At 37.5% G+C, this 17,894-nt stretch overlaps 1 protein-coding gene across 2 annotated transcripts; it reads right to left on the reverse strand.

Annotated features, from left to right (window-relative positions):
* Positions 1-388: 388 nt before the first annotated feature.
* Positions 389-12,860, reverse strand: AMTN (amelotin). 2 transcript variants are annotated; one of them, XM_015138550.3, is made up of 7 exons: positions 12,807-12,860; positions 8,918-8,998; positions 7,854-7,919; positions 6,823-6,912; positions 3,039-3,074; positions 2,586-2,612; positions 389-643 (listed from the first exon to the last, which is right to left on the reverse strand). In XM_015138550.3, exons 1-7 carry the CDS (start codon positions 12,858-12,860, stop codon positions 389-391), a joined length of 609 nt encoding a protein of 202 aa, XP_014994036.1. The 2 variants fall into 2 exon arrangements, with proteins under 2 accessions (XP_014994036.1, XP_014994034.1); XM_015138548.3 differs by having other exon boundaries at positions 8,918-9,001.
* Between the last annotated feature and the right edge of the window lie 5,034 nt (positions 12,861-17,894).

The following is a 17,894-nucleotide window of genomic DNA, read 5'->3' on the forward strand; positions in this document are numbered from 1 at the left end:
AAAAATTAGCCAGGTGTGGTGGTGTGCACCTGTAATCCTAGCTGCTTGGAGGCTGAGGCATGAGAATCGCTTGAACCTGGGAGACGGGGGTTGCAGTGAGCCAAGATCACACCACTGCACTCCAGCCTGGGCAACAGAGCAGCACCCTGTCTCAAAACAACCGAAAACACTCACACACATTCTTCCTTCAGTGTTAATACCAGAGGATTGGTGGCTGAGTAAAAATACTCCCTCGTTGCTGGAGTCAACTGTGAGTGAGTAAAGGGGCTTCCTAATCTTACTAAGACCTGCATTTGTCAAGGCAAGACAAAGAACTCCTCTTTTCCATTCTGCAGATGACTTTTATAGCCAAGAAGTATGTTCCAAGCTAGGAGAATTTACCATTTGGTTATTCTGTGGTGGTTTCCTCGGTGGCATGTGTGCTCCTTTGGATGCCTGCAGGGGTGGTCACTGCAAAATCATCATCTGTGCCACTGGGAGTTGGGAGGCGGCCGGCTGGGGTTCCCTGGATGGCAGGATTTACACCTGCTTGTCCTGCTGGAAGGCTTCCATCCTGGACATCTGGATTAGCCCCTGCCTGACTGGTGGGCAGGATGCCTCCCGGGAACAAGGAATGGATGATGAGGCTCGTGAAGATTTGTGGCTGGAATGAGGGAGGCAAACAGAAAACAAAGTTAAAAGCAACACATGTTAAAGCCTTTTCTTTTTTAAGGGGAGCAAGTTTGGTAGCAATGGAAAGATGGAGAGAGTAAAGTCAGAGAAGACAGCAAAGACCTGGCATTCCTCAGGGTAAATACTCCCTCGCTCCAGTCTAGTCTGATTCAATACCGGGACTCTTTGCTATGCTCCATTTCCCTCAGAAACGGAAAGCCAGAATCAAGCCAGTCCTGGGAAAAGGAACAACAATTTTTTTATTATCAGCTGAATCTGGAGGTAGAATTAAGGCAGAAAAATCCATACAATTATGATGGGCTTTATCTCTGTAATTAAACCTAACATGTAATCTTTCTTTTGCTCGTAACATTTTTTTTTCCAAAAAAATATGAGATTAAAAATTAATGGAAAAATCGATTCAAGTAGATTAATCCTGATGACTTTCATCCCTTCAAGTTTTTTTTGATGTATTTTTCAAAGGCATTGGAATATTCAGTCAGAAACATTTATTCTGGCAGTTCGGCTATTGTGTATTCCTTGAGGATAGATAGATAATTCCTGTCTATTGGAGTTTTTTATTTTTAGAGAGATCCTGATCGAGCAGGTCTGGAGCAGGACCTAGCAATCTGCCTTTTTAACCAGTTTTTGATGCCATCCTGATTCGCTGGGCAAGGAATGAAGTTTGGGAAACACTGTGTTACATTTAAGAGATATTGAAACCAGAATTAGACTTACGCTAGATGACAGGAGCAGAGTATAGACGTTTTCAAACTGAGGGTTGTGATATCCACAGTTTTGAAGTGAAAAAGGTGAGTGGCAGTCATCATTAAATAATAAAACAGGCAGTAGACTAGTAGTGCATTCTATATAGTAAAGGTGAATGCTGTTTCATTAACGTGTGTGTGTGTGTGTGTGTGTGTGTGTGTGAAGCTGCATGAAAAATGTAGTTGCTATTGTGATTTGTATTAAAAATGTTTGAAAAACCATTAGTGTAGTAGATTAAAAAATGGCATTGGATCTGGATCCACTCTTTTCTTGTCATTGTTGCCTTTGAGGCGTAAATTACTTAAACTTTTAACCTCAGTTTCTTTATCTGTAAAGCTGGGTCAAAAATATCTGCTTTGTGCTTTGGGGAAGGTTGAAGGCAACATATGTAAAGGATCTGCTAAAGTCCTGGTTATAGAAGAACCTCAGTAGCTGGATATGGATGTTCATGTATCAGTGTTGGCAAAACAGACACTAGCCCCATTACTTGATGATTATTTAGGGACAATATAGAAAATATCTACATTTTCCATAATAGAAAAGCTGTTGAATAACTGTTTCCAAATATTGCCTCAATTCTGTACCGTTGTCATGTTTAGATATCATGTTAATTCAAGTTGTTTTCCCTAGAAAAGAACCTATGGAGGAATGCATTGAAGTGTCTAGCAGTGGTGATATTAACTTTATTTAGGTACAGCCCTCCAATTATTTATGTGTGTAGAAAGAGTTCATCACTATCTGATGCTGGAAAAAGATATATTGTTCCATAAAAATTAAAAATCCAAGTCAAGGAATTTAATCTTTCCTGTAAAAAGTTAATATTTATATTATTCTACATTTGTATACATTTCAATAGTTTATAATCCTAGATTGCAATCCTTATGAAGTTAAAAAATGTGCATTGCCTTTCTGGATAGAACTGAATCTGATAGCAATAAATTGAAATGAAAGCTAAGTCAAATTAATAGAAAAATAGCTGGAGAAGTATGATAAAATCCCCAAACAAAGAGAGGATAATCTAATGTAAGGAACTATAAAAATGTTCAATTCATTGTAGTACACACCATATTCAGGATTTATGCTCAAGAGAGACTATATGAGGACAGAAAACATTGTGATAGAAGTGAAAATAATTTGAAATAGTATTAAATTTTTTTTTTTTTTACCAACTCCTCTGAGCTTAGGATAGTGCCCTAAAAGCAAAAAGATGAACACAAACTGTTAGACACATTTTAATATATTTGTAGTAATATATGTACAACATGACTGGGAAACTTAAAATACTTTCAAAGGTTATAGAGATTTTGCATTTCCAATAAAATGTTAAACTGCCTTATGATCTATATTACAAAACTCAAGTCAGTATATGATGGGAGACTGCTAACATTCACTCTTTGAGTAATACGACATCATCTCCATTCAAAAATTATATATTTTTCTATCATTAAGTGGATGTTCATTGAAGAAAACTTATGCAGAAAGCAAGCTCTTGTGATTATCAGTGTCCATACAGTGCAAAGTACATTGAAAACCTCACAACTATCTAGTGAATTGAGGTAAGAATAAACATTTCACACCAAGGTGATTTAAAATCAAGACAATATTAAGCATAATTTTACCTGGGCTCCAAGTTGTGTGACAAAAATTGGTAACATCTGAAAAAATTAGAGAAAAATTCATTCAAAAGTTCTGGAACATGGTATAAATATTGATACTTTTTTTTTTTTTTTTTTTTTTTTAGATAGAGTCTCACTCTATTGCCCAGGCTGGAGTGCAGTGGTATGGTCTCGGCTCACTGCAACCTCCGCATCCTGGGTTCAAGCGATACCTCAGCCTCCTGAGTAGCTGGGATTACAGGTGCCTGCCACCATGCCTGGCTAATTTTTTGTATTTTTACTAGAGACCGCATTTCACCATGTTGGCCAGGCTGGTCTTGAACTCCTGACCTCATGATCCGCCTGCCTCAGCCTCCCAAAGCTCTGGGATTACAGGTGTGAGCCACTGGGCCCAGCCATTGATAACTTCTTAAAAGGATACAGTATCTGTTAAACAGATATTTGTTACTAATGTATTATCTATTATCATAGATATAAATTCATAGATCTGGATGGGAGTTTGGAACTTTTCCAATTTGTAAAAAGAAGATCAGTCCCAGAGAGATTTAGAAACCAGTTCAAGGTAGCACATTGAGAAGATAGAAGTTAGTAAACTGGATGAATGAAAAAAACAATTGGTCTCAAGATATCTCCAAACTGAAAATTATTTCAAGTAACAATAATATTAAAATTTACAGATTTCATTCATATGGCATCTCGGAAGACACATTAAAACATGTGATGGGTATTTTCAAATGTGAGATTTCTTGAGGCATAGATATTTAGTCTTGCAATAGTTGCTTGGACATTTTGCTGTTAAAATAAGGCAATTATAGGGAATATTGCTCAGTAACCCCTGACATTGGCATAGCTCTTAGAACTAGGCAAGAAATAATTCAAGGGTCACTGATAACTAAATATTATAAATTTAGTTATAAAAAGATGAAAAAGATTTGAGTGAGGTGTTGGCATGCTCCAGTACTCTCTGCTACTCTGAGAACTGGCCTGAAGTTTGTCAAAGAAAGCTAAGGTTTTAAAAATTTATTCTTATTTCTATAGAAAATTCAAAGTGTCAGGAAAGTCATCAAAATGGGACTCTTAATTTCATAATTACCAAACCAGAAGATTTGAAAGTCTTATGAAATAGACTCTTAACTATTGTTTCCCAAGACAGTTGGTGCAGGAATTATGGAACTATGGAATGTCAATAAAGAAAAATTACATACATTTATGAAAAAGGCTTACTCACAATCAGGTGCTTGTCTACTGACAAAAAAGGGGCAACAGAACAGGAACAAAAAACCCAGCTAGCCTTCACGTTGGCAATGGGAAAGTGGTTGGTACATTTTGGATTTAAGAGAAGATGAAATGGAATTTCTTCTTTAATGGGAAGTTGGAATGGAAAGAACAAAAAGATAAAAAGAGGAAAGCATAGATGTCTACGTAAAAACTGTAATGAAAGGTAATCTAATTGTTTGCCAATATTATGATAAAGGAGACTTTTTTCTTAGTTGTCGGTAGAGAAATTATTTGAAATTGTAATAGCTAACACATCGCATATTTACTATGCGGTAGGCATTGTTTTGAGTGTTTTCCATATATTTACTACTTGATCTTTGCAATAGCTGTAGAGGAAGGTTCTATTGTAATGCCCATTTTAAATTTTGAGCAAATTGAGCCACAGAGTGGTTAAGTAACTTGGCCAACATCATGTAAGTAGTAAGTGTAGAGCTGACATTTCACCAGAAATCGTGTGGTTCTAGAGTTCACCAACATGGTTCAACTTTCTTTGATAAATGCAAGCCACCAGTAGGTGTCCGGGTTGTGGCAGAGATAATAAGCCACTCTGCACAGGGAAAGGCAGGGTAGGAGGGACTAGAGCTGCCCAGGGGAAGGTCAGGTATGGGAACCCTTGGTGGTAGCATGGCCTAGAGACATTGAAGAATTCCGACAGCAAATGGGGATTGATTTATAATATTGCATAGAGAGTGTACAAAGTGAAACTCTCTGTACTGAAACTTTTGTAGCATCTCCAGGCTCCACTAATGCCTTGATTTAGGAGGATACTCTCTGGGGAACGTGAAGATGTATTAAGTCTACCTTCAAGGTAGGCAATCGGTATGTAGATTATACTATGATCATCTGTTACAGAGAGTCTCTTTTTGTTTGCATCTTAAATCTTTTTCAGAGGGTCACTTTTATGATCCAAATTTTTATTATCAAGATACTTTTTGTGTCTTTGGCCCCAGAAATTCTATTCCTAAGAGTTGGTCCAAGGAAATAGTCACTGGAATACTCATAGACTTAGTCACAAGGATGCTTACTGTAGCGTTGTTTATAGAAGCAAAGACTTTGGAAAAATCCCCAAATTTTCATAATAAGTAATTTAGTATACCATGGAATACTAAGAGGTCATTAAAAACAACATTGTAAGTGAATATTTTAAAACATGAAAGCTGTTCAAAATATATTTGTGGAAAAAAGCATGTTACAAAACATTAAATATAGCAAAAACATTGTCTTTAAAAATATACGTATAGAAAAAAGACTGGAAGGACATACTCTAGAATGTTGACGGTGTTTGATTATGGCTAATGAGATTCCAAGTGTATTTTATTTTAGTTTTTGCTTATATGTAAATTTTAGAAAATTTGAATTTTCTAAATTCTTTATAATTAACATATATTGCTTACACAATAATAAATGCTTCTTCAAAAAATTAGACCATTATGTTGAATAGTGGGGACTGAGGCCACATGTTGGGGAGAATAAGTTATCTACAAACAACTTAGTCTTGCTGTGAAAGGATTAATGTATTTTCCTCCAGAGGCATTCTTTTCTTTTTCTTTTTTTTTTGAGACAGAATTCCCCTCCATCACCCAGGATGGAGTGCAGTGACACAGTCGTTGCTCACTGCAACCTTGACCGCCTTTGCTCAAGCAATCCTCCCACCTCAGCCTCCCGAGTAACTGGGACTATAGATGTGCCCCACCACGCCCAGCTATTTATTTTATTTTACTTTTTGTAGAGATAAGTCTCACTATGTTGTCCTGGCTGGTCTCAAATGCCTGGGTTCAAGTGATCCTACTGCCTTGGCCTTCCAAAGTGCTGGGATTACAGCATGGGCCACTGCACCCAGCCCCTCTGGAGCCTATTACGCTATTTAGAAAAGTTTCAAGAAGGTAAAAATTTGGAATTTGTTCAATGTTAAAATGCAAGCACTTCAAAAACAGGTGATGCCTTAAGTTTATATCTTAGTGTAAGAGGATTTTCAGGGTTTTTTTTTTTTGAAAGCAAGTGATAGTGGGAGGTGGTAAATGGTAAATACTGAAAAGTCCTTGGGGACTTTCAAGGGGGAATAAAAAAAAGGACACAAAAGTGGGACAATTAGATTTGCTGAAGATAAACTTTATCCACCTCTTAATTTTTCTTTGAGATGATCTTGGTCACCCAGAAAGTCTTCAAGAGAAAACAATATGCTAGAAAAAATCCTAGGATCTCTCAACTTCCCCCCATATATTTTTCACTTTTCAATCTTCCCCAACTTTTCAAGGTTTCCTGTTTTCCATTAAAATTATATTCTAGAGAGGTTGTGGTGTAGCATGGGCAGTTCTCTGGGTAAGTTTTCATGAATTTTCATTAAGAACCAGATTGTCAAATACTGTTCTATATTCAGTAGAACATTCGTCAGCTAATAATCTGGGCAAAATTTTCAAGAAGCTTTAAAAAATTCTGTTTCTACTGTAGGCTTTCACCTGAGAGAAAATGCTCTTTAATGTTGAAACTAAAGTCCAGCTGTTCAACTTACATGTGGTTGCAGTTGCTGTGGTAAATTCAACACTCCCAGGGTCAATGGGTGGGCCTGGGTACCAGGTGTCATTCCTGCAGCAGGATTTAACTGTAGGGCAAGGAAGAAGACTTTCATTGTATTTTTTTTTTTCCAGTTTGGATATTTAGGAAACTAAAATGTTTTTACTAAACGTAAAATATATTTGAAGGAAGGATTTGCTATATAAATACATAGTATTCTATTGCATGTATACTTAGACACAAAGATGAAATTTAAAGACTTATTTAGTCTGCTAGTACAACCACAGGGGCTATTGCTAATTTTTCCCCTGTTAAGTTTTCCTTTGGCATTTAACCTCTTCTGTTTGAGAATTACTTAGTTGATTTATTTGTATCCTTGCTTTCCCTTTTTGGCTACAAGAGTAATTGTTCCTGAAAATTTTCTGATAGCTGTTTTACGATTAAGAAATTAACTCCTCTAGGTTATGCGTGAAAATTATGAGGTTCAGAATACATATTTTGTCTGGAACATGAACTATATTTAAATTTGACCACTAAAAAGTCCACTTTAAGTCAGGAAAGAAACTTATTTTTCCTCCCAAACAGATTATACAGATATTCTGTGAGAAGACTGAAGATCTGTACAGATACTCTATAAGAAGACACTGAAGATTTTTCTATCTCTTTCAGTTTGCTCCTGTCATTGGGGGTGATAATAGCAGTGATAGTGTTTATGTGGATGTGGGGATGCTGTAGGGGCATTAAGGAAGGTATGGTGGAGGAATTGAGAGAGGAGGAGAAGAGGATAGAGAAACTGGGGAAGGAAAGAATTAGATCCATTTGTTTAGAGACTCTCTTGCTAAGAAAAACTTAATGATGTCCAACTCTCTTGGACTCTTCTCTCCTCTCTTTCAACTTATCTAGGTGGATACGTATGTGTGTGTTTTCATTTGTGGATATACACATCCATATCCATGCTCCCCCCACCATAACATTAGGCATTATATTTATTTCACAATGGGTATTAAAATGATATAAAAGATCACTTACCAGATGCAGATCTGGCCCCAGTGTGAGCATCTGTGTTAATGGTATCAGACTTAAAGAAGGAAAGACCTGCAGGGGATTAAAAGTGATGTGTGAGACAAGAGGTTGCCTGCTTCCCTTAACTCTGTCAGTGATGGATAACCTCATGTAATTGACACTCCTGTCAGAAGTGGATTTATCATGAAAGTAAATAAAGATGAAGCCTCGGGGCCTTTTAGTAGCATTGCCCTGTTTGTGGCCCTGGGAGGTCCCCTAGCTATGTTTCAAGCTTACGGTACTTATCAGCTTCAGAAAATTTGTGATTTACTCTTATTTCTTATCCAATTATAAATATTTATTTCAGTACTTAATTTTACATATCTAATTTTGTATTCTTTTTCTGAAAGAGGGTTCCCAAATTGTATAAGATTCAGTCTCCTTAAGAGGGGGGAATGGTTCTTGACTTGAGTGTTCTGTTGACTAAGGAGAAGACTTTAGACTCTAGTGTTATCTGATTGTACTACTTCACAAAATGTAGAAGTAGGTAAGCCATGGTCCTTCATGGTAGAGGAAGAGTTGAAGTGGGAGGGAGCGTAGTTGCCGAAAGATATTGCAGTTTTCAAAAGTATTTACGCTTTGAAGAAACAGATTAAATAGCAACACATCAACACGTCAACAACAATGAAACTTTACAAAACCAGGAGGAAGTCTGCAGTTATTTTTTATAGATCACCTCTGATTCCCTGCTATTGCTAGCAAATACTGCATATGATAATGCCATGGTACCTCAAGGCCATAGATGACCAAGCTTTGCAAATAGACATAGTTATTCCTTTTCAAAGTTGACTAGATTTCACTGCTAAACCAAATTATTATTTAGATAAAAGGAACAAGAATTACAGTGCTTTACTTTTCCTGTGCAAATTTTTCAGAAAATTATATCAGTTCTTTTCCCCACTCCCAAATGAAAAGCCTCTCTCTCTCGTTCAGTCTTGTACAGTCTTCATGTAAATTTTGATTTGAAACCTACCAGTCTTAATGTGTTTTCTTTACTGGTTTGTACACGTTCCCTATTGTAGGACTCTTACCTGATTTGACTGCTGTTGGTTTGGTAGTGTTCCCTGATCCGGAGCCAGTTTTGTGGGAGGGAGTCCCAAAGCAGGTTTGAGCTGCTTTTGTGAAAACAAATACATATTTGATGAGGCAGGAATGTGTTTAAGATTTTGTATCCATTTATATCCAGGTTGCCCCCAATGCAAAAATGTCTATATTAAGGCTTTGAGTATTTTAGAGGAGTTTAATTCCCTGAAACATTATGTGCATGGTAATTGTAGAGTGGAAAAATGTAATTGTAGAGTGGAAAAATGCCAGCCCAGGAGGGGTGGGATGGTGTGGGCGCACAGGGGCTGGGATGCACCTGAGCACCTGGGATATCTTGTGGTGGTTCCTGGCTCCCATTTCTTTTTTTGTACCTGCCTTTATCTTTTGCCAGGACATGAATATATAATCTGTACATTAGCTCTGTGCACATTTGCTTTTCCTCAGGGCTTGAGGTAAGCTGCCGTCATTCTTACTACCTTTTCATGAAGCTTCCCACTTTTGCCATGCCTGCCACATCACTCTTGTAACAGAAGTTCAGTTTTCTTTCTGGCCTGGATATTTTATTAGTGTATTAAAAATCACTGAATTTTAGATATGAAAATATTCCTCCTACACATTTGGTCTAGTTACATTATTTTGTCTAATAGATGAGGCAACTGATGCTTATGGTAAACTGCCCAAGGTGACATAGTGAGCAGCAGAGCCAGTGGTAGATCCCTGTAAGTGCTCTTAGTCTCCAAATAAAAATGCTTCTCTTTTGGCAGGTTGACCAAATCTGCTTTTGCTCCTGGAGGCATCCTGGAAGGCACAGGGGTGGGGTCCTCTGGCTCTGCAGCAGACCTTGAGTCATCTAAGGTTACTCTGGAGCAGTTCTGGTTTCACATTGGAGTTTCCCCTTAGTGATGAGGCGAGGTTGGGGCTGGGCACCGAGGCTTACACCTGTAATCCCAGCACTTTGGAAGGCCAAGGCAGGAGGATCACTTGAGATTAGGAGTTTAGGACCAGCCTGGCTAACATGGTGAAACCCTGTCTTTACTAAAAATACAAAAAGCTGCTTGGGAGGTTGAGGCAGGAGAATCGCTTGAACCCAGGAGCAGGAGGTTACAGAGCGAGACTATGTCTCAAAAAAAAAAAAAAAAAAAAAAAAAAAAAAAGAAAGAAAAAAAAGGAGAGGATGGTATTACCTGTTCTAGGAGGTCCCTTTCAGCTTTAAGATTATGTATATATTTCATAAGTAAGTCTTTTCATCTCCCACAATCTATTGTTAGCATAGCAGCCAGAGTGACCCTGTGAAAATGATAGTCTAATCTTGTTGCTCCTCTGCTCAGTCCCTGCAATGACTACCATTTTTTTTTCTTTTCTTTCTTTGCTTTTTTTTTTTTTTTGAGATGGAGTCTTGTTCTGTCATCCAGGCTGGAGTGCAGTGGCGTGATCTCAGCTCACTGTAACCTCCACCTCCTGGGTTCAAATGATTCTCCTGCCTCAGCCTCCTGAGTAGCTGGGATTACCAGTGCACACCACCACATCCAGCTCATTTTTGTATTTTTCGTAGAGATGGGGTTTCACCATATTGGTCAGGCTGGTCTTGAACTTCTGACCTCAAGTTATTTGCCCACCTTGGCCTCCCAAAGTGTTGGGATTACAGGCGTGAGCCACCGTGCCTGGCCAACGACTGTCAATTTCACTCAGAGTAAAAGCCAGAGACCCCACAGTGGTCTACAGGGTCTTCATGATCCGGGCCCCCAGTAGCTCTCTGATCTTTCCCACCTCATTTCCTTTCCCTCACTCTGCTCTGGCCATCCAGCCTTTTTGCTGTTTCTGGGACAGGTAAAGTCCATTCCTGCTTCAGAATTTCGCCTCCACCTGTTCCCTCTGTCTGGAATGTTCTTTCCCTAGACATTAGCTTCACTCTCTCACCTGCTTCTTTATTGAGGCCAAACCTGACTGCTGTCCTGAATATGCAGCCTGCCCCTTCTCCACTGTGCACCACCAGCCTGCTCCATCTCACCCTGCTCTGGGGTCTTTTTTCTGTAGTGCCCACCACCTCCTATCCTGTCATGTGACCTACTGATTTAGACTGCTCACCATTTATCATTTGTTTCCTTGCTAAAATATAGACTTCACAAGGGTGGCAACACTGTGGTTTATTCAGTGATCTATCTCAAGAAGATAAATCCATGTCTGGTATATAGTAAGCACTCAACAAGTATTTGTTGGAGGAATAAAATCTTGTTTTCTTCTAGGGCCTTCACTTTCTGTGACTTTGATTTGTCTTATATTTGTTTTTTCTAACATTATATTTTCCATCTGATACTTTTCCTCAAACTTTTGATCTACTGAAAATAATTGCTAGGCTGTTGTATGTGTCCACCTTTGCAAATGGATTCACTCTTTATAACTTTATGCTAACTCAGTAAATTCATTTACAAATAGTAAAAAATACCTTGTCTATGTGTCCTGATGTTTCATTTGGTATTGTTTCTATACCAAAGAGATGTTTCAGTGTCGCCTCCCTGCTGCCCTGCCCCACTGACTCTCTAGCTGCTCTCATTGTCTATTAGCAATTTGCCGTAGCCTACACAGCAGGCCTGCTCCACCCCAGCCCACTTCACGTGAGAGTTGCGCTCCTGGAAAGTTTTGCTTATTTTGAGTTTTCACCAATTATGTGGTAATTTAAATATACTAAAGAAACTGGATTTTGAAGAATCTTTTGGTAACTGTATTTGGCGAAGTGAAAGAACCATTTGTTCTATAAAAAATTAACTTCATACTTTACCTTGTTTAGGAAATTAAACTTTTACAGACAACTTCTTTCAACGGGGACACACACACACACACACACGCACACACACACGTATATATTTGGGATAAAGTAAGAAGGAGGTTGGCTACTGTATCTTGTTTCATCCTTCCCCCGTGTAATCCTACCCTGTTCATTTCCTTCACATAACTCATCACAGTTATTATTTATAATTTAACATTTCTTTAAAAATCATTTGAGTAAAAAATAAAAAATTGGCAAGAGATACTGGTAAAAATAAAAAAGTTAAAAAAATAAAAAAATTGATTAATGTCTACAATCCTTGTGAACACCATGAAGGATCATGCCTTTTTTTTCCTTCTCACTATTGTTTCTTCAGCGCCTAGCACAATGTCTGGCATATATAAAGTTTTTAATAAATATTTCTTGATTGTATGAATGGATGCCGAAGTTTTGAGTAAGCTTGAGGCCCAACTAAGTATGCTTTCTTTTATTGTGTTATTTTATAGCAAGTATATTGTAATTTTTTTCTTAATGGTCTTGAACCATCTTGAACAGTCAAAGAGAAGTCCACCTAGAGATCCAAACCATTCTTCTCTATGTGTACAAAATAATGGAGCAAATGTTGGAGTTCTAGTGCTTTTTTATTTTTTCCTGTTATATGTGAATACTATTTATGATGAAATGTTCTAAGTCAAAAATTTTGATCATTTTAATCATATGCCTTTGGTATCATATGTTTTCGTGGTCTTTTTTTAGAATTTATACTCATGAGCAAATAACTAGTTGCCAAGAAAAAATTTCTTTTTGGAAAATAAAATAATCATCCACTTAAGGCATTCATTTGTCTCCTAATTTCTAGCCTATTGCTCTGCCAAAATAATTGACCTTTTACCACGATGGAGTGGATGCATTTAAAAAATACAAGTACATTGAAATATGTACCAACAACTTATTAGCTTGTCATTTTCTGCCTTGCAAAATAAACACTGGACACTGTCAGGGAATGAGTCACAAAACAGAGCAGTTTTGATGGAGGGCAGGAGAGAGGTAGGTCTGCAACTAGAGATGCTGTTGAAGCTGGTTGGCATATAAAACAAACATAACATACTTACTGGTAATGACTGAGTTGATCCTAGAAGGCAAAACAGTAGAATCATAGTCTTCATGTTTCAAATTGCTGCCTACAATAATAAAACAGTGTTACTCTTCCACTGTATTTTTTTCCTTTTAAGAGAAAATGATACTTTAAAAACGAATGTTCTACTTGAAACATGGTCAATTAATGTTACCTTTGTGTCCAGGAAGCAAAATGTATAATACTTAAGGTCCAGTTGATTTCTCAAGTTTACTCTGGTGAAAAATTTTACCCTTCAATGATGTATGTGTTTGTAGAAGAAATTTAAACTCAGTTCCAGGAGACTGGAAACTGAGAGACCAATCAGGATTTAGCTGTCTGTTAAATCATTTGGTTTTCTTCATTTCCCAACACTTCATTAGGTGGGTTATTAGCTGCAGACATGATATTACCCAATGTCTACCATTTGAATAGAAGGTGTTTCAGGGAGACATACCTTATGTAATTAAAAAAAGATGCAGACAATAAAATAATTTAAATGCTTCTTCACCTCCCTCTTCTTCCCAAATGATTTCTCAGATGTACGTGTTTTATCATGTAAGTATGAACACATAAATCAAACATCAAAATATAGGGTTCTGTGCATAGTTAAAAAATGAAGTCTATTATGTAGATTGCTCTGGAACTTATGTTTCCTTAACAAATAATGGACAACTTTGTGTGTTAGTACATACAGGCTTATTTTATTTAATGGGTACACAACATTATATCATATCACATTTCTTTTTGATGGACATTTAATCCATTTCCATTTTATTTTGTAATTACAAAGGTGTCACAAGCACCATTCTTATAGAACCTTTTTTTTCACACATGTGGGAGTGTTTTTGTAGGTGTTATTCTTAGAAGTAATGTATCAAAGGATATGTACATTTTACGTTTCAATAAATACGGCCAAATGGTGAATGGCTTGCTTTATATTAAACAGGGAAAATGATACTATTACCTAAACAAAACACAGGGAACCAACTGAGATTTCTTTTACAAGAAGAACAGTTAAGTGCTACTTAACATTTTACCATGAAGCCTTGGGCTTCACCTGGAATTTTTGAGATATGCCACAGAGGGAGGCGGGAGTCTGTTTATCAATTTCTGAGACCATATCAATGATGAGCCTGTGTTGCACCAGGATTTGGGATTTGATCTTTAAAAAACAAAAAAGTAAACCTATAGAGTGTCTATTAATGGAAAATTAACTGAGATGATACATTTTTTCGAAGCTTCTCTCTAACTGTTTGATTTATCTATATAATCAATGTTTGTTACTCTGATACTCTGCTAGGAATGGGAACACTACGTAGGAGGAGAAACACAAGATCAACAAGTACGTGCAAATATAGGAGTATTCACAGGTGTGAGAAAGAGTGTGGTGAATTTTGTTGGGGACAAAGGACAGGAAAAGCTTAAAAGAGGAGATCATCCTTGAGTTGGGATTTGAAGAAAAAAAAATTATTAAGAACACAAGGAGAGCACCCAGGTCGATCAAAGGTCTAGATTTGAAGTAGTGACATTGTTTTCTGTCACTGGAACAAGATGGGGTGAGGATAGCAGTGGAAGACAGGGTTGGAGATGACATCTAATTTTAACTATCTATAGCTTTTTTTGTTTGTTTCTATCACTGATTTTGGCACTTGGTCAGATATTACTTTATATGGCTCTTTTATTATTTCCTGACTTTTTGTTTCTCTTGAACTAGATGGAGAGTTCCTAGGGCCCCATCTTATATTTCTTCAGTCTTTCGTGTTTATAATATTTTAAAGCATCACATGGTCATTCAGTGTTGATGAATAAGTGGTAAAGGCATATAATATGGGGAAACAGAGTAAGATTGAGTTAAGGGAAAATTTTAGAGAAGAGATTGGGCTTTAGGTGGATTTGGAGAATAAGTATAATCCATGAGACAGACTAGCATGTGAAAGCGATTGATAATGAGAGGAGCAATGAAACACGGTGCTGAAGGATGTGGAAGGAAAGCAAATTAATGTTCTCATGGGCTTTCACAGGCAAATTCATTGTTTCTTTTATTCAATCAATTCGTTTTTCCAGCCCTCATTTAACATAGATTCACTCTTTGTTCACCAACATTGTGTCAGTCTCTGGGATAAAATAATTAATGGAAGGGACAAAAACTCTGCCCTCAAAGAGCTTAGGTTTTGTTGGGGGAAACATTAAATATTCAAGCAGGTCATTGCAAGAGAGGGACTCCGTGACACTGGGCATCTGCTTTCTTTGGGCATTATTTTCAGTGAATGTAGAGGGTTGGGAGCGTCCTATATCTATATGTTTTTTGGGTGGAGGTAGAGTTGAATTTTATGTCACTGTTGTTCTTGGCTTAGGTGAGGAGACCTGTGTTATAGTGCTAGTCTAGAGTATGGCTCTACTCAATAGCTCATTTGAACTGAATAATTCTTTGTGACTGGGCATCAGGTGATTTAGGAACCTCACGATGAGTCAACTGCTTGTTGCAGACATGACTCCAACCCTCAGCTGGAATCAGACATGCCCTAGCCAGGAAACTGAGCAGTCAGTGGGATTAGATCAAAATAAACAAGCAAAATTAAGAAGACTGAGTAATTTCTTAGACAAGAAATTTTAAGTCTGAAAGCAGATAACTTGCAATAATGTAATTACGGAGTTGAGAGTCCAGAAATACATATTGTAAAAGGAAAAAAATTCTTAAATCATTCCAAGACAAGGAGACATCAGCAAAAAGAGTGAGATAATTTATGTTTCCAAAATGACATAGAACATCAGAATTCATTCAAGTGTTTTATGAACTATAGGACACATCTCTTAGCCCTTTAGGTCTAGGCATTCCTTAATCTTATTAGCTTTAGTCGTAAGTTTCTTTGGGTTATGGACCCTTTTGAGAAGCTGAATGCACTTATCATCTCCTCAGAAAAATGCATATGTGCTCATGAATGTAATGATTATGAAATAACCTCAGGGATTTCATGGATCTCCTGAGAGCCCAACTATAAAGAAACAGGTTAAAAATCTCTGGGTTAGGGGAGTCTTGGTGGAATTCCTCAGTGATTTGTATCATCCCTGAGCTTTCTAGGATTTCTCAAGGCAAGAAACATACCCCCTTTCCAACTCCATCACACTCAATGGATGTAGGAAGATCTAGGATTACCCAGACCTGAGACACTCTTTATGAATCTCAGTCTAAGAGCATCTTTTTGGCAGTGAAAGGATAAAACAGACTGAACATTTTCTATATTTCCTTACACCACTTGGTAACTCACCACAACGTCAAAAGGATTCAGCACACAAGATTATTATTAATTATAGTAATAGCTTGATTGAACAGAAGCCTCCACTGTACTGGACAAGGTATTGTACAAGGTGCTAGGGTACAAAAGTGAATAAGATGAAGCCCTTATTTATGTTCTTGTGGAAAATGCAGCAAGTATTGTATCACTGTATAATGTGGTAGAGGCAAAGCGGATGTATGCACAAAAAGAGCCACGTTGCATTTTGATCTTATTTTTCTGCATTCGTTCATGTTATTTCCTCTGCCTGGACTCCTTTTTTTCATCCCTGACTGTCAATGTTTTACTCACCCTTAAAGATCCTTCTTAACGCTACCACCTTCATGAAGTCTTTCTTTTTTTCCCCTCATTTGGAGTTAGCCTTTTCTTTCTCTGAGATGCTTTTGGAATTCATGACTTTCTTATTTTTTTTTATTCTACCTCACCTGATGCCATTGTTATTTGATTACTGTTTTGGGATATTAAATTTCAAGGAAGATTATATGTTTTGATATTTTCTTTAGTTCTCAGCTTGTGTGTGATAGAACAATAAATATACATTTACAAAAGTATTTAAGATGTCAACCAGTTCTTATGACCCCAGAGGAAACTAGGACTTATGCTTGGAGGCCAGAAGTAGAGCCACTTCTCTCTGGAGTAGTTTAGTAGGTGCCCGAAAAACAGCCACTGAATTAAACGTATCTAAAATTCTACTAAATAGATCAAACCATATACGTTTTTACTAATCTTTTAAAGTTTTGCTCAGAAGGAGTATCAGGAAACTATGTTCAGACTTCTTGGCAGATTGAATTGACCTTTGTCATAAGTGATAAAGTTCAGTGTACAGTGTCATTACAAATGTGGATATATTATACCGAATTTACTCATGAAACAGGGTTAAGCTTGAAAGAGTGTGGCAACTTTGTATTCTTTCTATGTAGGCATATTTCTTTCTTCTTTCTTTCTTTTTTTTTTTTTTTTTTGAGACAGTATCTCCCGCTGTCTCCCAGGGTGGGGTGCAGTGGCGCCATCCTGGTTCACTGCAGCCTTGACTTCCCCAGCTCAGGTGATTCTCCCACCTCAGCCTCCCAAGTAGCTGGACTACGGGTGTGCACCACCACATCTGGCTAATTTTCTGTAGAGACGGATTTCATGATGTTGAACTTCTGGGTTTAAGCAATCCTCCTGCCTCAGCCTCCCAAAGTGTTGGGATTATAGGCATGAGCCACTGCACCTGGCCTATGTAGAAATATTGCAACTCAACACTAGAATTACACACTTATGGAATTAAAAAAATAAGCTTGGATGTAATATTTAAAATAGGAAAGAACACCCTGCAAATGGGCAACAGATGAGGATGCTGAAGGGAAGGTAAGAGAGGCAGTACTAGTGTGAGGAATTAATTCATGATTTCAGTGTTTAATGCTTTAGGTAAGGGTAAGGAAAGTTTTGGGAATTTATATTCTTTGAGTTGATACTGTCAATTGGGCAGTTACTTTCGGTTTTGTAGACACAATTGAGAAAATCTGTAGCTTCAAAGTCAAATGGAAGGTCAGTATGTATTTTGTGGTGTCATAAGTTTCTGTGATTTCAAAGTTGGATGCCTAGTCAATGTATAGTTTGGTGCCATTACAGGGAGGAACCTTTGTTTCAAAGTTGCTGTTGTATATGACAGCTTCTGGGATGTTATAGGATAATGTGGTTTGATTTATGATTGTAGCAGATGATAGCATGGGAGTTATAGTTAAAACTGGAGTTGCAGATGTGGTGGTAGAAGTTGCTTTAGAAGTAGTGATAGCTGGGGTAGTTAT

This window comes from Macaca mulatta, chromosome 5 (genome assembly GCF_049350105.2).
Source record: "Macaca mulatta isolate MMU2019108-1 chromosome 5, T2T-MMU8v2.0, whole genome shotgun sequence".
In the NCBI taxonomy this organism is placed as follows: Eukaryota; Metazoa; Chordata; class Mammalia; order Primates; family Cercopithecidae; genus Macaca; species Macaca mulatta.